The 24,519-nt window shown below is 39.6% G+C and overlaps 1 protein-coding gene across 1 annotated transcript in view; it reads right to left on the bottom strand.

The window, feature by feature from the left end:
• DENND4C (DENN domain containing 4C) overlaps positions 1-24,519 on the bottom strand; it is a 474,079-nt gene that overhangs the window by 353,963 nt on the left and 95,597 nt on the right. Inside the window, 1 exon segment of the mRNA XM_053702651.1 lies at positions 7,081-7,299. Within this exon segment, the coding sequence (XP_053558626.1) occupies positions 7,081-7,299 (219 nt within the window).

Raw genomic sequence — 24,519 nt, 5'->3', positions numbered from 1 at the left:
GCCCACAGGAAAAAAAGTCAATTTTTAAGGTAAGAAAAAAATGAATTATTCATATGCATTATCCCAAATAATGAAACTGACTGTCTGAAATAAGGAATATTGAACATCCTGAATCAAGGCAAATAAATGTTTAAATACATATATTTAGAACTTTATATAAAAGTGCCCAACCATAGCTTAGAGTGTCACAAAAAATAAGACTTACTTACCCCAGGACACTCATCTACATGTAGTAGAAAGCCAAACCAGTACTGAAACGAGAATCAGTAGAGGTAATGGTATATATAAGAGTATATCGTCGATCTGAAAAGGGAGGTAAGAGATGAATCTCTACGACCGATAACAGAGAACCTATGAAATAGATCCCGTAGAAGGAGACCATTGAATTCAAATAGGCAATACTCTCTTCACATCCCTCTGACATTCACTGCACACTGAGAGGAAAACCGGGCTCTAGCCTTCTGCGAAGCGCATATCAACGTAGAATCTAGCACAAACTTACTTCACCACCTCCACGGGAGGCAAAGTTTGTAAAACTGATTTGTGGGTGTGGTGAGGGGTGTATTTATAGGCATTTTGAGGTTTGGGAAACTTTGCCCCTCCTGGTAGGAATGTATATCCCATACGTCACTAGCTCATGGACTCTTGCTAATTACATGAAAGAAAGATGATCGTTAAACCGCCTCATGTGCGTCGACCCGAAGGCAAATACGTAAAATTTAAACTAAGCACAAAAAAGCAAGAGGAATAATGTATATATTCTGTCCCAGTTACATACATACATATACACACACATACATAAAACATAATTTATGTAAGAACTTACCTGATAAATTAATTTCTTTCATATTAGCAAGAGTCCATGAGCTAGTGACGTATGGGATATACATTCCTACCAGGAGTGGCAAAGTTTCCCAAACCTCAAAATGCCTACAAATACACCCCTCACCACACCCACAAATCAGTTTAACGCATAGCCAAGAAGTGGGGTGATAAGAAAAAAGTGCGAAAGCATAAAAAATAAGGAATTGGAATAATTGTGCTTTATACAAAAAAATCATAACCACCACAAAAAGGGTGGGCCTCTTGGACTCTTGCTAATATGAAAGAAATGAATTTATCAGGTAAGTTCTTGCATAAATTATGTTTTCTTTCATGTAATTAGCAAGAGTCCATGAGCTAGTGACGTATGGGATAATGACTACCCAAGATGTGGAACTTCCACGCAAGAGTCACTAGAGAGGGAGGGATAAAATAAAGACAGCCAATTCCGCTGAAAAATAATCCACACCCAAAATAAAGTTTAAATCTTATAATGAAAAAAACTGAAATTATAAGCAGAAGAATCAAACTGAAACAGCTGCCTGAAGTACTTTTCTACCAAAAACTGCTTCAGAAGAAGAAAACACATCAAAATGGTAGAATTTAGTAAAAGTATGCAAAGAAGACCAAGTTGCTGCTTTGCAAATCTGATCAACCGAAGCTTCATTCCTAAACGCCCAGGAAGTAGAAACTGACCTAGTAGAATGAGCTGTAATCCTCTGAGGCAGAGTTTTACCCGACTCGACATAAGCATGATGAATTAAAGATTTCAACCAGGATGCCAAAGAAATGGCAGAGGCCTTCTGACCTTTCCTACAACCGGAAAAGATAACAAATAGACTAGAAGTCTTTCGGAAATTCTTAGTAGCTTCAACATAATATTTCAAAGCTCTAACTACATCCAAAGAATGCAATGATCTCTCCTTAGAATTCTTAGGATTAGGACACAATGAAGGAACCACAATTTCTCTACTAATGTTGTTAGAATTCACAACCTTAGGTAAAAATTTAAAAGAAGTTCGCAACACCGCCTTATCCTGATGAAAAATCAGAAAAGAAGACTCACAAGAAAGAGCAGATAATTCAGAAACTCTTCTAGCAAGAAGAGATGGCCAAAAGAAACAAAACTTTCCAAGAAAGTAATTTAATGTCCAATGAATGCATAGGTTCAAACGGAGGAGCTTGAAGAGCCCCCAGAACCAAATTCAAACTCCAAGGAGGAGAAATTGACTTAATGACAGGTTTTATACGAACCAAAGCTTGTACAAAACAATGAATATCAGGAAGATTAGCAATCTTTCTGTGAAAAAAGAACAGAAAGAGCAGAGATTTGTCCTTTCAAGGAACTTGCAGACAAACCTTAATCAAAACCATCCTGAAGAAACTGTAAAACTCTCGGAATTCTAAAAGAATGCCAGGAAAAATGATGAGAAAGACACCAAGAAATACAAGTCTTCCAGACTCGATAATATATCTTCCTAGATACAGATTTACGAGCCTGTAACATAGTATTAATCACAGAGTCAGAGAAACCTCTTTGACTTAGAATCAAGCGTTCAATCTCCATACCTTTAAATTTAAGGATTTGAGATCCTGATGGGAAAAAAGGACCTTGCGACAGAAGGTCTGGTCTTAACGGAAGAGTCCACGGTTGGCAAGAGGCCATCCGGACAAGATCCGCATACCAAAACCTGTGAGGCCATGCTGGAGCCACCAGCAGAACAAACGAGCATTCCTTCAGAATCTTGGAGATTACTCTTGGAAGAAGAACTAGAGGCGGAAAGATATAGGCAGGATGATACTTCCAAGGAAGTGACAATGCATCCACTGCTTCCGCTTGAGGATCCCTGGATCTGGACAGATACCTGGGAAGTTTCTTGTTTAGATGAGAAGCCATCAGATCTATTTCTGGAAGTCCCCACATTTGAACAATCTGAAGAAATACCTCTGGGTGAAGAGACCATTCGCCCGGATGTAACGTTTGGCGACTGAGATAATCCGCTTCCCAATTGTCTATACCTGGGATATGAACCGCAGAAACTAGACAGGAGCTGGATTCCGCCCATACCAGTATTCAAGATACTTCTTTCATAGCCAGAGGACTGTGAGTCCCCCCTTGATGATTGATGTATGCCACAGTTGTGACATTGTCTATCTGAAAACAAATGAACGATTCTCTCTTTAGAAGAGGCCATGACTGAAGAGCTCTGAAAATTGCACGGAGTTCCAAAATATTGATTGGTAATCTCACCTCCTGAGATTCCCAAACCCCTTGTGCTGTCAGAGACCCCCAAACAGCTCCCCAACCTGTCAGACTTGCATCTGTTGAAATTACAGTCCAGGTCAGAAGAACAAAAGAAGCCCCCTGAACTAAACGATGGTGATCTGTCCACCACGTCAGATAGTGTCGTACAATCGGTTTTAAAGATATTAATTGAGATATCTTTGTGTAATCCCTGCACCACTGGTTCAGCATACAGAGCTGAAGAGGTCGCATGTGAAAACGAGCAAAGGGGATCGCGTCCGATGCAGCAGTCATAAGACCTAGAATTTCCATGCATAAGGCTACCGAAGGGAATGATTGTGATTGAAGGTTTCGACAAGCTGAGATCAATTTTAGACGTCTCTTTTCTGTCAGAGACAGAGTCTTGGACGCTGAATCTATCTGGAAACCTAAAAAGGTTACCCTTGTCTGAGGAATCAATGAACTTTTCGGTAAATTGATCCTCCAACCATGATCTTGAAGAAACAACACAAGTCGATTCATATGAGATTCTGCTAAATGTGAAGACTGAGCAAGTACCAAGATATCGTCCAAATAAGGAAATACCACAATACCCTGTTCTCTGATTACAGACAGAAGGGCACCGAGAACCTTTGTAAAAATTCTTGGAGCTGTTGCTAGGCCAAACGGCAGAGCCACAAACTGGTAATGCTTGTCTAGGAAAGAGAATCTCAGAAACTGATAGTGATCTGGATGAATCGGAATATGCAGATATGCATCCTGTAAATCTATTGTGGACATATAATGCCCTTGCTGAACAAAAGGCAGAATAGTCCTTATAGTTACCATTTTGAATGTTGGTATCCTTACATAACGATTCAATATTTTTATATCCAGAACTGGTCTGAAGGAATTCTCCTTCTTTGGCACAATGAAGAGATTTGAATAAAACCCCAGCCCCTGTTCCAGAACTGGAACTGGCATAATTACTCCAGCCAACTCTAGATCTGAAACACATTTCAGAAATGCTTGAGCCTTCGCTGGATTTACTGGGACACGGGAAAGAAAAAATCTCTTTGCAGGAGGCCTTATCTTGAAGCCAATTCTGTACCCTTCTGAAACAATGTTTTGAATCCAAAGATTGTGAATTGAATTGATCCAAATTTCTTTGAAAAATCGTAATCTGCCCCCTACCAGCTGGGCTGGAATGAGGGCCGCACCTTCATGTGGACTTGGGAGCTGGCTTTGGTTTTCTAAAAGGCTTGGATTTATTCCAGACTGGAGATGGTTTCCAAACTGATACCGCTCCTGTGGGTGAAGGATCAGGCTTTTGTTCCTTATTGTGACGAAAGGAACGAAAACGATTATTAGACCTAAATTTACCTTTAGATTTTTTATCCTGTGGTAGAAAAGTTCCTTTCCCTCCAGTAACAGTTGAGATAATAGAATCCAACTGAGAACCAAATAATTTATTACCCTGGAAAGAAAGGGAAAGCAAAGTTGACTTAGAAGACATATCAGCATTCCAAGTTTTAAGCCATAAAGCTCTTCTAGCTAAAATAGCTAGAGACATATACCTGACATCAACTCAAATGATATCAAAGATGGCATCACAAATAAAGTTATTAGCATGTTGAAGAAGATTAACAATGCTATGAGAATTATGATCTATTACTTGTTGCGCTAAAGCTTCTAACCAAAAAGTTGAAGCTGCAGCAACATCCGCTAAAGATATAGCAGGTCTAAGAAGATTACCTGAACATAAGTAAGCTTTTCTTAGAAAGGATTCAATCTTCCTATCTAAAAGATCCTTAAAAGAAGTACTATCTGCCGTAGGAATAGTAGTACGTTTAGCAAGAGTAGAGACAGCCCCATCAACTTTAGGGATTTTGTCCCAAAATTCTAATCTGTCAGATGGCACAGGATATAATTGCTTAAAACGTTTAGAAGGAGTAAAAGAATTACCCAAATTATTCCATTCCCTGGAGATTATTTCAGAAATAGCATCAGGGACAGGAAAAACTTCTGGAATAACTACAGGAGATTTAAAAACCTTATTTAAATGTTTAGATTTAGTATCAAGAGGACCAGAATCCTCAATTTCTAAAGCAATTAAGACTTCTTTAAGTAAAGAACGAATAAATTCCATTTTAAATAAATATGAAGATTTATCAGCATCAACCTCTGAGACAGAATCCTCTGAACCAGAGGAACCATTATCAGAATCAGAATGATGATGTTCATTTAAAAATTCATCTGAAAAATTAGAAGTTTTAAAAGACCTTTTACGTTTACTAGAAGGAGGAATAACAGACATAGCCTTCTTAATAGATTTAGAAACAAAATATCTTATGTTAACAGGAACACTCTGAGTATTAGATGTTGACGGAACAGCAACAGGTAATGTAACATTACTAAAGGAAATATTATCTGCATTAACAAGTTTGTCATGACATTCATTACAAACAACAGCTGGAGGAACAGATACCACAAGTTTACAGCAGATACACTTAACTTTGGTATATCCAGCACCAGGCAGCGTTTTTCCAGAAGTATCTTCTGACTCAGTGTCAATCTGGGACATCTTGCAATATGTAATAGAAAAAACAACATATAAAGCAAAATTGATCAAATTCCTTAAATGACAGTTTCAGGAATGGGAAAAAATGCCAGTGAACAAGCTTCTAGCAACCAGAAGCAATAAATAATGAGACTTAAATAATGTGGAGACAATAGTGACGCCCATATTTTTTAGCGCCAAAAATGACGCCACATCCGGAACGCCGACACTTTTGGCGCAAAAAACGTCAAAAATGACGCAACTTCCGGCAACACGTATGACGCCGGAAACAGAAAAAAAAAATTTGCGCCAAAAAAGTCCGCGCCAAGAATGACGCAATAAAATGAAGCATTTTCAGCCCCCGCGAGCCTAACAGCCCACAGGGAAAAAAAGTCAAATTTTAAGGTAAGAAAAAAATTGATTTATTCATATGCATTATCCCAAATATGAAACTGACTGTCTGAAATAAGGAACGTTGAACATCCTGAGTCAAGGCAAATAAATGTTTGAATACATATATTTAGAACTTTATATAAAAGTGCCCAACCATAGCTTAGAGTGTCACAGAAAATAAGACTTACTTAGCCCAGGACACTCATCTACATGTAGTAGAAAGCCAAACCAGTACTGAAACGAGAATCAGTAGAGGTAATGGTATATATAAGAGTATATCGTCGATCTGAAAAGGGAGGTAAGAGATGAATCTCTACAACCGAAAACAGAGAACCTATGAAATAGACCCCGTAGAAGGAGATAATTGAATTCAAATAGGCAATACTCTCCTCACATCCCTCTGACATTCACTGCACGCTGAGAGGAAAACCGGGCTCCAACCTGCTGCGGAGCGCATATCAACGTAGAATCTAGCACAAACTTACTTCACCACCTCCATAGGAGGCAAAGTTTGTAAAACTGATTTGTGGGTGTGGTGAGGGGTGTATTTATAGGCATTTTGAGGTTTGGGAAACTTTGCCCCTCCTGGTAGGAATGTATATCCCATATGTCACTAGCTCATGGACTCTTGCTAATTACATGAAAGAAACATATATATATATATATATATCTCAAATAAAAACCCATAAAGCTATAGAGTGTCTAAATGTTAAAAACAAACCAGTACTTAAACATGTCAGCAGAGGTTGCGGAATAGCAGTATATTGTAGATCCATAGAAGGTGGCCAAAATAGAGGCCTTAATATAGACTGAGAACCCCTTTCTGTGAAGAATTAAATGTGCATCTTCATTTTTCGACCACCTCCAGCAGAGGCAAAGTAAAGACTGAGGTACATGTGAGGTGGGAGTGGTTTTATAGAGTTCTTGGGGTTTGGGAATCTTTGACTCGTGACTAATGGTAAGGAAGAGTAATTCCCAGGATTAATGGATCGAGGACTCTCATCACCTGTATTAAAGAAATAACTATTTAGAGGTAGCCAGAGAATGTATGGATGGTTAACAAAGTAAAAGTTTTCTTTACCTTGATGGTCAAAAAGTGATTTGGTGGCTGTAGACTTATTAGACGGTGCTTGTGTAATGGGTTTCAAGTAGGTCCGGTAACCTTTCAATACAGAGGCCATAAAGCGCAGGAAAGCTTCCTGAATTTCCATTTCAAGTTCAGTTGTTTTCTTTTGCCAAGAGAAATCAGCATCGATCGGGGTCATTTCCACAGCTGACCCTTCTTGGTTTTTTCTGTGCACTGCAAGTATTGAAAATAAATAAATAAAATATGTTTTTTACTATTTTTCTTATTTTTTAATAAAAAATTAACATTATGATAGAATATGAGGCGTTTAAACTCAGGTTATTTAGAGGAGTTTCTGTCTTCTGCAGAGGTCATATACCCTTGAGTACTAATGTAGTGAGCTTCCTGAAAGGTAGAAAGTTTTGCATGAGGTCACGCCACCTCCTCCATGCTATGAGTGTATGTGTTATGGACAGGGAATATGGTCGGACCCTCTGCATAATGTAGGGAGATGCACTGTGTGGTACACACTGGGGAAGGCAGGTGAGAGTATTTTAATGTAGAAGTGTACTCTAAATTAAAACAAGCACATCCACCAGGGTGCTAGTAAGAGCTGTAAATATCAAAAAGAACATCTTTCACACTTCTTCAAAAAAGTTTTAATGAAACAGATGACATTTCGGGATCAATTGCCCCTTCCACAGAGAAGTAGGTAGTGATACATAGGAGGCGATTTATCAAGCTGAGGCAGACAGGGGAACACATACGCCGCAGCTTGCCTCTGGCGGGCTGAATTCCCCTGGCGGAATTCAGCATTGCACACAAGAGCTATTTTGCACTCGCGTGCAATCCCCCCCCCTGCCCGCGCACAGCCAATCACGCGTGGGCAGGAACTGTCAATCTCCCCGGTCAGACTACACCGCGGATATTGAATTTCGCCACTTATGTTAAATATGGCGTGCAGGGTCTCTTGTGAGAACTTGCAGCCGTAGTGGGTCGAAAGGCTTGCAAAGCCTTTGATAAATCGACCCCAATAAATAAATACCCTAAAAATCCCTCCCACTAATCTTAAACCTGAATGCCTACTAATTAACTAATTAAGCTCAGGTGGAAACATACAATGTTAACACATTCAATGATCCACAATATCACTCTCAGGGCAGATACATAAATACATATACAATTGTAACTTTAAACCAAATGTGACTTAAAAACCAAACAGACAATAAACAGTTACATACCATTTCTGTGATGCACTCTATAGCTGTATGTGTACACACAGTGTAAGCTGAGCCGGTAACGTGACATGCTGTAATAGTGACATCGCCGACCTTCATTCATACAGACCAATAGGGAAGTGCCACGTATTGACAGGGTAAAGCATCATCTCATGCAATCTGCATATGTAAACGAGCTGCCTTGGGGACACAGTAGACTCAGAACTCACATTCAACCCACATATACAAGCGCTTACCAAATCCTGCCATTCACACCTACGCAACATTTCCAGAATTCGTCCCTTCCTTACTCAAAAAACGAAAAAAATACTTATTCATTCCCTCATTTTGTCACGCATTGATTATTGCAATCTACTCCTAAATGGCCTTCCAAAACACCGCCTCTCCTCCCTCCAATCTATTATGAATGCTTCTGCTAGACTCATTCACCTAAGTCGACGATCTATGTCAGCTGCTCCGCTCTGCCAGTCTCTACACTGGCTCCCCATACAATCCAGAATACAATTTAAAGTATTAGCCCTAACCTACAAAGCACTCAACAGTCTAACTCCCAACTATATTTCCTCTCTCATCGTGAAATATTCCCCATCCCGTCCTCTTCGATCAACCTCTGACCTACGTCTCTACTCTCCTGTTATCGCTACATCCCACTCCCGCCTCAAAGACTTTGCACATGCTGCTCCTGTCCTCTGCAACTTTCTACCCCACTCCATCAGACTGTCTCCAACCTTGTATAGCTTCAGACGATACTTGAAAACCCACCAATTCAGAGAGGCGTACCATCTATCCTCCATCCCGCATCCGAACCAAACTAATACATGTACATGGACTGCCTGACTCACTGCTGCAAATACAACCGATGTAACAAGCTACCCCAACCTTATGCCTCTGCACCCTAAACGTATAGACTGTGAGCTCTCCAGGGCAGGGCCCTCTTCCTCCTGTACTAGATTTGTTTTGTTTTGTTATGTTTTGTATTTTATCACAAATCTTTGTCATTGTCACGTACTACACAATGATTGTTTGATATTGTAATGTTTTCATTACTTTGATAATATCTATAGCAAAGATTAATATATGTATATATTAACTTTCACAATAGGGTATTAGATATTGCATTGGCTGTGTCTCTATGTGTATATATTGTATACTTTATATTTTATTCACTCTTTTATGATGCTGTTGTAAACAATTAGGTTCATACAAAGAGAAGCGCTCTACCAGAAACGAACAACAGCTCAATAGCTTGTTCTATGGCAAGTCACACCTAGGAGCAGCCTCTTTTAGCCCAGTTCTGCTCTTCGCAAAGGAAAACTTTCCTGAAGCATCAGTCTGATCCCGCCAAGTAAGGTCAGTCCAGCCCCGAAATACCAGGAAATTCTCCTTTGAACAAGGAACATGACAACCCCAGACGATCGTTTCAACCTCTTATGGACCTTGTCACATAGGTGCAGTCATATTTCTCTAAGCTTCACTGGTCAAGGAGTCTACGTCTGGTTTCCCCTATCACCCTTAGGGCGACCTCCCCAGGGTCATTATTCAAATTCATACAAAGAGAGAAGTGCTCTATAGCTTGTTCTATGGCGATTCTCCACCTAGGAGCAGCTTCTTTTAGGGGAAAAAGGGGCAACCAGACGTGGACTCCTTGCTCAGTGTGGTTAGAGGAATATGGCTACACTTCACTGACAAGGCACAATGAAGGCTGAAACGATATACTACAGGAAAGTTCTACTCTGTGAAAAGCATTACTGGGCCAAAAAGAAACTGCACCCAGGCAGTAAATCGCCACAGAACAGGCTAACAATGGTATTGCGCTTCTCTCTGTATGTAAACAATTAGGTGCCTGTTCCTGATCAGACTATTGTGATGCTGCTGACAGGTTAGTCGATCACGTGACACGCAGCATGAAGATCTGCTCTTCAAGGTATTTGTGTATAATAAGTTGTCTATTTTACAGTGTACAGTTTTTATTGAATGCTAATTGAATAGTGTGCTGTCCTAGTGTTAACTGTTAAACTAAATTTAGCGCTATTGAACCCCTAATATATGTTAGTTCAAAATTGTTTCACTTTAAGGCGGTTTTCACTTTACAGTGGGGCTCTGGGCCCTAAACCGCTGTATATACAGGGAATTGTGACTTACCAGATAATTTCCTTTCCTTCAATACAGGGAGAGTCCACAGCTGCATTAATTACTTGTGGGAATACAGAACCTGGCCACCAGGAGGAGGCAAAGACACCCCAGCCAAAAGATTAAATACCTCCCCCACTTCCCTCATCCCCCAGTCATTCTGCCGAGGGAACAAGGAACAGTAGGAGAAATATCAGGGTAAAAGATATATGCAAAGTAGAGGTGAGCGCCAAAAGAAGGCTGAGGGTAGGGTAGGGAATGCCAAAATAGGCTATAATGAGCTGGTAAAATGTAAAATTAAAAATTATTTATTCCATACAATGATTATATTAAAAAAGCATTAAAAGAACAATATACACGGTTAGTTTTTCATGGATCCATGTTACAAATGATAGCAAATTGCAGTGTAGAGTAAAATACAATACAGTATAATGTTAAAAACAATTATAAATAATGATAGAGTCAGTGGCTGATGATATAGCCTTTTTGATTGAGTCCAGTAAGTGTAAGATGCTCCTGGTAAGTAGTATAGGGTTAATTGTAATCCAATACTGTGCAGGAAAAAATTTATCGAGATTTAAGTGCGATCAGTGTCCAATCCAGCAATTTAGAAAAAAGGGTGAAAAAATGCGTGTTCACTCTATGTGATGAAAAAAATGATGATAAAAAGATGATGAGATCCCTCCAAAAAATGTGTTATCAAAAATGAAAAAAGGTGAAAAAAGGGTAAAAAAGGATAAAAAATAGTGTCAGTATTCAAATCCAAAATGATGTTGGTGATGTCAGTGCAAATCAATCAATCAGTGGTTCAGTGTTGATACAATGTTTTGACATTAAAAATAAGATTATGCAAAAACAAAAAATCCTGAAAAAAAGAAAACAATACTCTAATATATGCAATCTGTACAATAGATATATCAGTATTATGCTTACTCAGATCTGTCGACGCGTTTCGGCCATATACCTCTGGCCTTTATCAAGACTAATCAAATGAGTAAGCTCACAGAATTTATAAGAGTTATGGCTGATGTTTTGGCGCCAAACACTAATAAGCCACGCCCCCTTCCTGTTTGGTAGCATTGTGGGTATGGGCGAAAACATTTATTTTGCTTATTGAGGTCATTATTATGTTTTTAGAACATATGTAGTTATAGATTTTCTTTCCAATATATATAGCTAGTTCGTGTGTGTCCTAATATGAATTTGTTTATTCGTACATGTACTTCCGGTTTCGCTAGTAAATCTAGCCCTTACTTCAGGTTTGGCCCTTACTTCCGGTTTAGCTGCCCTATGCGACGTTTTAGTCCTGGATATTCGTATTAATTCTTATGCTAGTGTGTGCGTAATTTCATTGCGACTTATCTTAGCGATCTGTTTATGTGGGCTCTATTCTTTCTCTCTAATTTCTAAATCCTGCATGTGTTTCTTTAATTTACCAGTTATTGCTTCCGGTTGCCGTTTCCAGTTTCGGTTTGTACCGCTGCATGTGTTGTTTTTGTTTATGTTTACCATTTTCCTACTTCCGGTTACCATTTCCGGTTCCGGTTTATATCGCTACTAGGTGCTGGCATTTCTGACAGTCAAGGCCGACATAATATAATGACTGTGCAAATGGGGCAATTCCAAACCTGTATGTTAAAAAGCAATAGATACGTTAGAATTCGAATATGCTGTATGACAAGTCAAATCGCAATTCTAGACTGAATCTTCAAACAATCTAAAAGTGAATTTGTGAGCGAATGTGAAAGCGTACAGACACAATGAAAAGCTGTGATCTAAATACATTGGACCATATAAAATACTTATTGGGATGCAAACATTCGGAGACATAATAGGTAAAAAACGTTAATATACATGGCTGATAAAACTATTGAATATACACTTATCATAAAATCTGTTGGATATACACTTATGACCATTCACTAATTAAATAAATAAAATACCATATAAAAGAATGTGAATATTATTTGAATAAAATGTATAAAAAAATCATAAAAAATCTGTATAAAGGGGGGGGGGGGGCAACGCAGAGAGAGTACACTAAAAAGTAGGGTGTCACCTATGGTGAGGAAATGACATCAAATGTTGATAAAAGATGAATAAAACCAGACTGAATGAAACAGGATAATGAGAAACTTGTGACTTCGATGGCTGATCACTGAGAATGAATAAACTCATGAATAGTGTCGTATAGTCCTGACTAGGAAACTATATGTTTGTATGTGGGACACTATAATGGATAAAGGACATCAGACTAAAATGGGGGGAGGGTAATGTGGTAGATTTTTGTGGCGGATAGTTGCTAAGAGTGCTATACTGATCAGAGCTTAGCTTTATTTCGTGAAACTGAACAGATGAGATAGATCCTCATTATTTAGGCCCTTAGGATATAGACAATTCAGGGAAAATATCCATTTGGACTCTTGTAGGAGTAGTTTCTGCTCATGGTTTCCACCTCTCCAATTTTTATTCACTATCTCTATTCCACAAAATCTCATTTCCCTAACATTTCCTCCATGTTTAGTAGTGAAATGTTTATATAGGGCTGTATCTGTCCTTTTATTCTCTATACATAATATATGCTCCCTCATTCTGTCTCTCAGTTTTCGAGAGGTTTGTCCTACGTAATGAAATTTGCATGGACATTCAATGAGGTATATGACATTATGGTCACTACATCTTATCAGACTGTTAATCATAAATTTTTCTTTGGTATGTGCTGATGCAAATGAGGTTGTTTTCCAACCATTTTTGCACGCCTTGCAATTCGGGCACGGGTAGAAGCCTTTTATCTTCTTATTACAATGGTCTACCACTGTGCCTATTTTTTGTTGTTTAGGTACAGTTGGAGCCAATCTGTTCTTTAGGTTGTTCGTTTTCCTATAAATAAATTTCGGATGTGACGTTAGTAGTTCTCCCAGGATGTCGTCATCCTTCAAAAGTGACCAGTGCTTCTTATAAATCTTTTCTATAATATGTTTGTTCTCACAATATTCTGTAATAAAAGGGACATCTATAGTGTCTTTCATAGCCATTTTATCTTCTCTGGTTTTATATTTTAGGAGGGTTTTTCTATCAACAGCTTTAACTTCTTCAATTTTTTCTTCCAATAGTGTTGCTTCGTATCCTCTCTCAATGAATCTCTTTTTTAATACCTGAGTTTGTTCCTCCCATTTTTTCGGATCCGAACAATTCTTTTTAATCCTTAAGAGTTGCCCCTTCGGTATGTTTTCTTTCCAAACTCTGTGGTGGCAGCTTTCATTGTGAATGTAATTGTTGCAGTCGACCTCCTTAAAGAAGGTCGACGTGACAAATTCTCCATTTATTATGTCTATCTTGAGATCCAGGAAGTGTATAGATTGTTTATTACATTCATAAGTGAATCTCAAATTTCTCATATTTTTGTTCATAATTTGTATAGTGTAATGTAAATCTTCCATGGTTCCCTTCCAAATGAGAAAAATGTCATCAATGTACCTTACGTAGAGGACCAGGTCCGCGCTAGCTGGGCAGGATTCCCAAAAGATTTGCTCCCATTGGCCCATATATAAATTAGCATAGCTAGGAGCGAACCTGGTCCCCATCGCTGTACCACACTGGTAAAAGGCTTCTACCCGTGCCCGAATTGCAAGGCGTGCAAAAATGGTTGGAAAACAACCTCATTTGCATCAGCACATACCAAAGAAAAATTTATGATTAACAGTCTGATAAGATGTAGTGACCATAATGTCATATACCTCATTGAATGTCCATGCAAATTTCATTACGTAGGACAAACCTCTCGAAAACTGAGAGACAGAATGAGGGAGCATATATTATGTATAGAGAATAAAAGGACAGATACAGCCCTATATAAACATTTCACTACTAAACATGGAGGAAATGTTAGGGAAATGAGATTTTGTGGAATAGAGATAGTGAATAAAAATTGGAGAGGTGGAAACCATGAGCAGAAACTACTCATACAAGAGTCCAAATGGATATTTTCCCTGAATTGTCTATATCCTAAGGGCCTAAATAATAAGGAGGATCTATCTCATCTGTTCAGTTTCACGAAATAAAGCTAAGCTCTGATCAGTATAGCACTCTTAGCAACTATCCGCCACAAAAATCTACCACATTACCCTCCCCCCATTTTAGTCTGATGTCCTTTATCCATTATAGTGTCCCACATACAAACATATAGTTTCCTAGTCAGGACTATACGACACTATTCATGAGTTTATTCATTCTCAGTGATCAGCCATCGAAGTCACAAGTTTCTCATTATCCTGTTTCATTCAGTCTGGTTTTATTCATCTTTTATCAACATTTGATGTCATTTCCTCACCATAGGTGACACCCTACTTTTTAGTGTACTCTCTCTGCGTTGCCCCCCCCCCTTTTATACAGATTTTTTATGAATTTTTTATACATTTTATTCAAATAATATTCACATTCTTTTATATGGTATTTTATTTATTTAATTAGTGAATGGTCATAAGTGTATATCCAACAGATTTTATGATAAGTGTATATTCAATAGTTTTATCAGCCATGTATATTAACGTTTTTTACCTATTATGTCTCCGAATGTTTGCATCCCAATAAGTATTTTATATGGTCCAATGTATTTAGATCACAGCTTTTCATTGTGTCTGTACGCTTTCACATTCGCTCACAAATTCACTTTTAGATTGTTTGAAGATTCAGTCTAGAATTGCGATTTGACTTGTCATACAGCATATTCAAATTCTAACGTATCTATTGCTTTTTAACATACAGGTTTGGAATTGCCCCATTTGCACAGTCATTATATTATGTCGGCCTTGACTGTCAGAAATGCCAGCACCTAGTAGCGATATAAACCGGAACCGGAAATGGTAACCGGAAGTAGGAAAATGGTAAACATAAACAAAAACAACACATGCAGCGGTACAAACCGAAACCGGAAACGGCAACCGGAAGCAATAACTGGTAAATTAAAGAAACACATGCAGGATTTAGAAATTAGAGAGAAAGAATAGAGCCCACATAAACAGATCGCTAAGATAAGTCGCAATGAAATTACGCACACACTAGCATAAGAATTAATACGAATATCCAGGACTAAAACGTCGCATAGGGCAGCTAAACCGGAAGTAAGGGCCAAACCGGAAGTAAGGGCTAGATTTACTAGCGAAACCGGAAGTACATGTACGAATAAACAAATTCATATTAGGACACACACAAACTATCTATATATATTGGAAAGAAAATCTATAACTACATATGTTCTAAAAACATAATAATGACCTCAATAAGCAAAATAAATGTTTTCGCCCATACCCACAATGCTACCAAACAGGAAGGGGGCGTGGCTTATTAGTGTTTGGCGCCAAAACATCAGCCATAACTCTTATAAATTCTGTGAGCTTACTCATTTGATTAGTCTTGATAAAGGCCAGAGGTATATGGCCGAAACGCGTCGACAGATCTGAGTAAGCATAATACTGATATATCTATTGTACAGATTGCATATATTAGAGTATTGTTTGTTTTCTTTTTTTCAGGATTTTTTGTTTTTGCATAATCTTATTTTTAATGTCAAAACATTGTATCAACACTGAACCACTGATTGATTGATTTGCACTGACATCACCAACATCATTTTGGATTTGAATACTGACACTATTTTTTATCCTTTTTTCACCTTTTTTTCATTTTTGATAACACATTTTTTGGAGGGATCTCATCATCTTTTTATCATCATTTTTTTCATCACATAGAGTGAACACGCATTTTTTCACCCTTTTTTCTAAATTGCTGGATTGGACACTGATCGCACTTAAATCTCGATAAATTTTTTCCTGCACAGTATTGGATTACAATTAACCCTATACTACTTACCAGGAGCATCTTACACTTACTGGACTCAATCAAAAAGGCTATATCATCAGCCACTGACTATCATTATTTATAATTGTTTTTAACATTATACTGTATTGTATTTTACTCTACACTGCAATTTGCTATCATTTGTAACATGGATCCATGAAAAACTAACAGTGTATATTGTTCTTTTAATGCTTTTTTAATATAATCATTGTATGGAATAAATAATTTTTTAATTTTACCAGCTCATTATAGCCTATTTTGGCGTTCCCTACCCTACCCTCAGCCTTCTTTTGGCGCTCACCTCTACTTTGCATATATCTTTTACACATTGGGCACGCTAGGGTACCCATCGAGGAGAGCTAGAGGCATCCCCCATCCCCTTTCCCCATCTGTTTTTTGCGCAGGATATACACTTTCTTTATCCGAAATATCAGGGTAAAAAAGGTGCCGAAGAAAACAACTTAAATATAGGGCCGCCCATCGGAGAGCACGGTTGGGAGCTGTGGACTTTCCCTGTATCGAAGGAAAGGAAATTATCTGGTAAGTCATAATTTATGTTTTCCTTCTAAATACAGGGAGAGTACACAGATGCATTAATTACTCGTGGGAAGTTATACCCAAGCTACAGAGGACTCTGAATGCTAACAGGAGGGTACAAATAAGAGGCAACCCAACCTGAGGGCACCACAGCCTGCAAGAAAACCAAACCCCCGAAGGCTTCCTTGATAGAAGCAAAAAAAAAAAAAAAGAATAAGAATGTTAGGAGGACCAAGCAGCCGCCCAACAATCAGAACCATAGTATCTCATGTCTGAGACCCAAAAAGATGTCACTGCACTCAAACTGAGCCATAAACCTCTGAGGCGGCTTGTGTCCCGCTGTCTCCTAGAAAAACACTCCTCCACCAACAAGGAGGAAGTTAATCAGCTTCCAAAACCTTTCACTCCCTAGATATGAATAACAATGGAAAAACTGTCCATTCTGATGAGGTCTGACAGAAAAACGTTTCCCCAAAAAAGGAAGAACCTCTTCCCATTTGGAAAAGGAATACAACAATCTTAGGGAGAAAAAACTTGGATAGCCTTACTAGAAGGGAGACCACAATAAGAAAGAACGTATTGCAAATTGCAACACAGAAACTATGACACGTAGAAAAACAATCTACAGACGAAATAGTTCCTTGAATAAGAATTCCAAGACCACCTCCTGTACAGGTACAAAGGTAACCCGATGCAACTCCTGAAGGATAAATCCAACCCCAAAAGGAGCAAGGAATTAACTTGCAGGCCCTGCCGCAGGCAGAGCCCTAGCAAAAACAACTGAACACCTGGAAGAACAATGAACCTCTGGAACTGGAGCACAAACAGAGAGCAAAAACCACTTGCGAAAACACATACCAGAGAAAGGAACCACAGCTGGTATCCATCTGCAACCTTCCGCTTGCCAGGCAGCTAAGCTAACCAGCAGGCTATCTTTGCAGGCTGCCCCTTTGAACAAGAACAAGCTAGACAAGCCCTTCACCAGCTCATTCTAGAGGGGAAGAAGAATAGTCCAGGATCCAGAAGAGAATCAGGACAAGCTAGCTCCTCCCGACAAAAAGAGAGGGAGTCCTCCACGCCTAAAATAGGTGGCGAGGAACCAGGTACGAGCTGAAGGAAAGGACCGATAACCCTTCAGAAAAAAAAACTTCTCTCAGCTAGGTCCAAGCGACCTCTCGCAATTCGCCCCGGAAGAAAAGATCCCAAGGCGCAAAGAGACCCTGACCCGGTAGATCCCTGCAACAAGGGAACTCTCATGGCAGAGAAGTCTCCAAACCGTGATTACAAACTCGTGGGCAAGAATGGAGCAACAGTCTTACTGACGCCCACTCCAGATAGGATCGAGCCATCCTTGAAAAAGAGTGACATGGCCGAAAAGAAGAAGGTTAAAATAGACCTCCTCAGAATTAAGAAAACTGCCACAGCAGGATTCAAAATCCAAACCTACAGCTTGCTAAGCTGGGAACTAATCCCTTAGGCGACTTAGTCCTGCGGACCTCAGCTGAGAAACTATCTGTTTTGCTCAGATACACATTTGAAAACCTCTGAATAGTCAGATCAAACGGATGATCTTAAAGAACATCTGTTCCGGAAGAGCATGCTCAGAGAATGGATTGCTGCCAAGAGCCGTAGTGGGCCTCTGCCCACCACCAAATTCAAGACCCTCCCATCTACGCTGGAGGAACTTACTAACTCAGAAATAATCCACTCACCAAGAGTTCCCGACTGGCATGGACCCAGAAGACCAGACCTCAGAGCAAAATTCTCGACTGAAAAAATAAACAAGGATAATCGGAAGAAAAATTCTGATTCACACATCCCAGAAAACACTCTCACCTTGCCGACAGGGAAGGGACCAAGACAAAACTGTCCCTGGGGAACTAGGATAAAAATCCCCAACACCAGGAGATCTGGACCAAACACTGGAGAACGATTTCCCAACCGGTAATCCAAAAAGATTGCCAAGACTGAGACAAAAACCCAATGCTATGTCGAACACTCGGCCTGGGCTGAATCCATCACCCACTACCACAGCGCCAACGAAGGCCCAAAGGTGAATCGGAGGGCAAAACCTGATGAAGTAATTCTAACTTCAGAAGCTCTAAGGCAAAGAGCGTTCCTGTCTGAAAAACCAAGCCGCATCCAAAGGATTCAACCAGGTGCCAACACCAGAACTCAGGTCTAGGTCCACCTCTGAAGATGGAACCGGCAGGAAACAAATCACAAAAGGTCTACTAGCAGACGCTGGAAAAACCAGAACCGCCAAGACTCGGGAGCCACCCTAACACCTAGAAACAGGCTACTGCCAAATTAAACCCCAGATCCCCCCCCCAAAAAAAAGAACCGGACCTGCTTAAACAAGGATGTTTTAAATGGACATCCAGCGTCAGTAGCTGGATTCGAACCATCAACCTTCGAGTTGCAAAGCCACAGAGATAACCATCAGGCTACACTGGACTGCTCTAGACAGGAAATATATCCTTCTTCCTAAATCCAGGTAGAGAGAACCGTGTATTCTCTCTGAGCAAAGAGATCTAATAAGCTCTGCTTAAAATCATCGGACCCAAAAAGGACGGGAAAACCCTCCCCCTTATTGGACCAGTCACCAACAGAGTAATGACACTGCGAAGAGTACCGGGACAAGACTCCAAAAGTCACCTAGTTCAGAAAGACAAAATGAAAAGCTCAACTCCGGCCTCTAGGACCCCCGGACCCATATGATCCAGCATCAAGTGCCCATCCAGAAGAACCTAAGACAGGTCCTGCCTGTCATTCGGTATAGATGGACCTGCTCTGCCCGGACCAGAATAACTAGAAAGAGCTCCTTCTCTAGAGTAGAAGGGATGAACATAGTTAACTATTACCCAAAACAGGTCCTGTCCATGATCAAGGGTACGACAAGTCTTGTCATAAAAAACAAACAAATAGCAAATTCTTAAGTTCCAGCAGTGCTAGGAAAATTGAGAACAAAATAAAGAAAATAAGCTCAGAGGCTTACATTTTTATCTCTAGATAATCAAGGGAATCATCACCCCGAACAGAGACCTAGAAGCTTCCATCGGAAGACTCCAACCATCACGGCCATCAGTCAAGTCAAAATAACCAAAAACAACCCAAGTGACGAAACTTCTTCCTAAAAAGAGTTTCCACAAGAACCCTGAGCTCTAAAACAAAAACTATCCGAAACGGATCAGAAATAAAAAATAGTTGAACGCACAAAAAGGGACGTCAAAAGGGTGTGCAAACTAAACAAACAGGTCCTGCCTGTTATACAACACAACCCCCCATAGATCTCGGGACTGGGAACTATATACATATAGACGATAAAGAAGAGGATCCAACCCTCTCCACCCGTCTAATCAAGATCGTTATCTGATTTAGAGGACTGAGATCCACCTGACAGATCAGGACTGGGAACCTCTAACATTGCCAAAACCTCACTCAGAAGTAAACGCAGGCGTGCCATTCTTAATTTTAAATGCCAAATCCTCCTCAGTCAGAGGAGTCAAATCATGCGACTCCGACCCTGGAGGTTCTACCTCTGAAGTCTCAGAGGGAACCGCATCCACAGATGACTGATCGGGCACAATCGTCATTTTACACGACGACCCATGGGTAGGGGAGCACGGATTAACCCTTCGCTTGCCCGTAGCAGGAAGAGGCAAACTCGCTAAAGCCATAGAGATGGCCATGAGAAAACCTGCAGTAACCTCCGGGTGGAATAAAGTCTCCCTCAGACGAAGGCGTAATGGTACTTAGGGGAACTGCATGTGTAGGAGAAGACTCTAGGGAAAGCACCTCACGGGACGAGGAATCCTCAGAGGTAGGTGGCTCAGTGGTCTCTAACATCTCAACATTGTTTGAAGAGAACACCCTTTTGCCGCATACGGAACATAATTGAGCGGGCTGGTCTACCCGGGCCTCCTCACGACCTACGCAGGTATCAAAATCTGTATCGGAGGACTCCTCTAGAATATCAGAATCCTCCATAATTCTAATTAAAATTTTAGCCAAAAAAACAACTGGCACCTTAAACCCCCAATAGCTGGGGCACTCACCACCTCCTATGACCCAGGCAGGTAGAGAAATTAACTCTTCTCTGCAGCCACTCGGTCAGGAATTGGAAATAGAAAACAAGATGTGACTACTCCCAGTCACATGGTGCCTCATGCAGGACCGCCACTGCTAAGCAAAAGTGTGCCAGATTAATAAAACTGTGCAGCTCTATAACCTGTATGTTCAATATCAGCCTATGAGCCCAAAAATGTTTCCTACACATACGCAGTCAAAATCAAATAAACATGATTAACAAGACCCCACGGTTTAATAATCCCCCTCAGGAGATATTAACCCTTGATTATATAAAGATAAAGGAGTCCCACTGAGACCCTGTCCTCTATCGTTAACATGTGTGTAAAAAATGAAACGATCTTACCGGAATCTATTCCATGGAACAGCAACACGGTTCTTAAAGTTTGACAAATAGTAGCAGCGCCTCTGACATGGACTTGAGTGAAGAAAGCAGGCAGCGAAACTCGTCAACGCTGATTGCTTATAGGAGCTGTTATTATGAGTCTGGATGGTTTCGCAGAAAGACTCTCCCTGCATCTCCAGACTATAACTTTCATCAATGCTCTCACTGAGAGGCTGACAAGACTACTTAAAACTCCAGTTCTATCCCGAAGGGCAGATACCCTTCCTAAGAAATTACTCAGAAAAACTTCTGACACTTCTCTGCCAATCTACTTTGACGAAAGGCAAAGAATGACTCCACTGAGTGAATCCACCCTCCTGGGCCGACTGTGTGGGTGCAAAAATGTAGACAATATGAGGCAAATGAATGCACTCAAAGGACTTCATATCCAAGTCGTCACAAAAGTTTTATTTGATGTTTCGAGGATCAGCACGTCCCCTTCATCAGAATTCTGATGAAGGTGACGTGCTGATCCCTGAAACGTCAAATTTGTGAGTGCATTAATTTGCTTTATTTATATATACAGTTGTGCTCATAAGTTTACATACCCTGGCAGAATTTATGATTTCTTGGCCATTTTTCAGAGAATATGAATGATAACACAAAAACTTTTCTTTCACTCATGGTTAGTGTTTGGCTGAAGTCAATTAATATCAATCACCTGTGTTTACTTTTTTTAAATCATAATGACAACAGAAACAACCCAAATGACCATAATCAAAAGTTTACATAGCCTGGTGATTTTGGCCTAATAACATGCACACAAGTTGACACAAAGGGGTTTGAATGGCTATTAAAGGTAACCATCCTCACCTGTGATCTGTTTACTTGTAATTAGTGTGTGTGTATAAAATGTCAATGAGTTTCTGGACTCCTGACAGATCCTTGCATCTTTCATCCGGTGCTGCACTGACGTTTCTGGATTCTGAGTCATGGGGAAAGCAAAAGAATTGTCAAAGGATCGGCGGGAAAAGCTAGTTGAACTGTATAAAACAGGAAAGGGATATAAAAAGATATCCAAGGAATTGAGAATGCCAATCAGCAGTGTTCAAACTCTAATTAAGAAGTGGAAGATGAGGGGTTCTGTTGAAACCAAACCACGGTCAGGTAGACCAACTAAAATTTCAGCCACAACTGCCAGAAAAATTGTTCGGGATGCAAAGAAAAACCCACAAACAACTTCAGGTAAAATACAGGACTCTCTGAAAACATGCGGTGTGGCTGTTTCAAGATGCACAATAAGGAGGCACTTGAAGAAAGATGGGCTGCATGGTTGAGTCGCTAGAAGAAAGCCATTACTACGCAAATGCCACAAAGTATCCTCCTTACAATAAGCCAAACAGCACAGAGACAAGCCTCAAACCTTCTGGCACAAAGTCATTTGGAGTGATGAGACTAAAATTGAGCTTTTTGGCCACAACCATAAACGCTTCATTTGGAGAGGAATCAACAAGGCCTATGATGAAAGGTACACCATTCCTACTGTGAAACACGGAGGTGGATCACTGATGTTTTGGGGATGTGTGAGTTACAAAGGCACAGGAAATTTGGTCAGAATTGATGGCAAGATGAATGCAGTATGTTATCATAAAATACTGGAGGAAAATTTGTATTCATCAGCCCGGAAGCTGAGCATGGGACGTACTTGGACATTCCAACATGACAATGATCCTAAACACAAGGCCAAGTCGACCTTTCATTGGCTACAGCACAATACAGTGAAGGTTCTGGAGAGGCCATCTCAGTCTCCTGACCTCAATATCATTGAGCCACTCTGAGGAGATCTCAAACGTGCAGTTCATGCAAAATAGCCCAAGAATACAGGTACTGTAGGCTTTTTGCCAGGAAGAATGGGCAGCTTTACCATCTGAGAAGATAAAGAGCCTCATCCACAAATGCCACAAAAGACTTCAAGCTGTCATTGATGTTAAAGGGGGCAATACACGGTATTAAGAACTGGGGTATGTAAACTTTTGATAAGGGTCATTTGGGTAGTTTCTGTTGTCATTATGATTTAAAAAGAGTAAACACAGTTGATTGATAATAAATGGCTTCAACCAAACACTAACCATGAGTGAAAGAAAAGTTTTTGTGTTCTCATTCATATTCTCTGAAAAATGGCCAAGAAATCATAAATTCTGCCAGGGTATGTAAACTTATGAGCACAACTGTATATATATGTATATATATATATATATATATATATATATATATATATATATATATATATATATATATATATATATATATAAAAATGTCCCACGCACTAACAAGGAGTCAGTATGCAAATAAAGGTCATATCTAGTCATATGTATGCTGAAGTGAAAGAATGACTTATTTAATATATAATAGTGAGGATACATATATAATGCACAATTCTGCAAGGATGCAAAAACATAAAAAAACAGTATCACTGGGAATCCTCAGCATATAAAACTCTAAAAGACGTCAGTCTATGACATAAAAACATAATTTATGTAAGAACTTAACTTCTAAATTCATTTCTTTCATAGTGGCCATGAGCTAGTGACATATGGGATATACATTCCTACCAGGAGGGGGCAAGGTTCTCCAAACCTCAAATGTCTATAAATACACCTCCCAGCTCACTCACACCTTAGTTTAACGAATAGCCAAGAAGTGATGTGTATAAAAAGGAGTAAAAGGCATACAAAAAGTGGAACTGGAAAAAATAATGTGCTTTATACAAAAAAAACATAACCACAAAAAAAAGGGTGGGTCTCATGGACTCTTGCCACTATGAAAGAAATTAATTTATCAGGTACAATTCTTACACAAATTATGTTTTATTTCATATAAGTAGCAAGAGTCCATGAGCTAGTAACATATGGGACATAATACCCAAGATGTGGAAATCCACAGAGTCACTAAAGAGGGAGGGATAAATAAAAACAGCTATTTCTGCTGAGAAATTAAATCCCAAAAAATAATTAAGTTTCCTTAAAAACTTAAAAAAAAACCTCAAATTAAAGGCATTAGAATCAAGCTGAGACAACTGCCCGAAGAACCTTTCTACCAAAGGTTGGTTTTGAAGAAGCAAACACAAAAAAAATGTAAAATTAGAAAAAGTATGCAAAGACCAAGTTGCTGCTTTGCAAATTTGATCAACTGAAGCTTCATTCTTGAGAGCCCAAGAAGTGGCAACTGATTTAGTAGAATGAGCTGTAATTCTCTGAGGCGGAGACTGCCCCACCTCCA

This window comes from Bombina bombina, chromosome 2 (assembly GCF_027579735.1).
Source record: "Bombina bombina isolate aBomBom1 chromosome 2, aBomBom1.pri, whole genome shotgun sequence".
In the NCBI taxonomy this organism is placed as follows: domain Eukaryota; kingdom Metazoa; phylum Chordata; class Amphibia; order Anura; family Bombinatoridae; genus Bombina; species Bombina bombina.
Note: the sequence above shows the minus strand (reverse complement) of the source record. Positions and strands in the feature narration are given on the sequence as shown.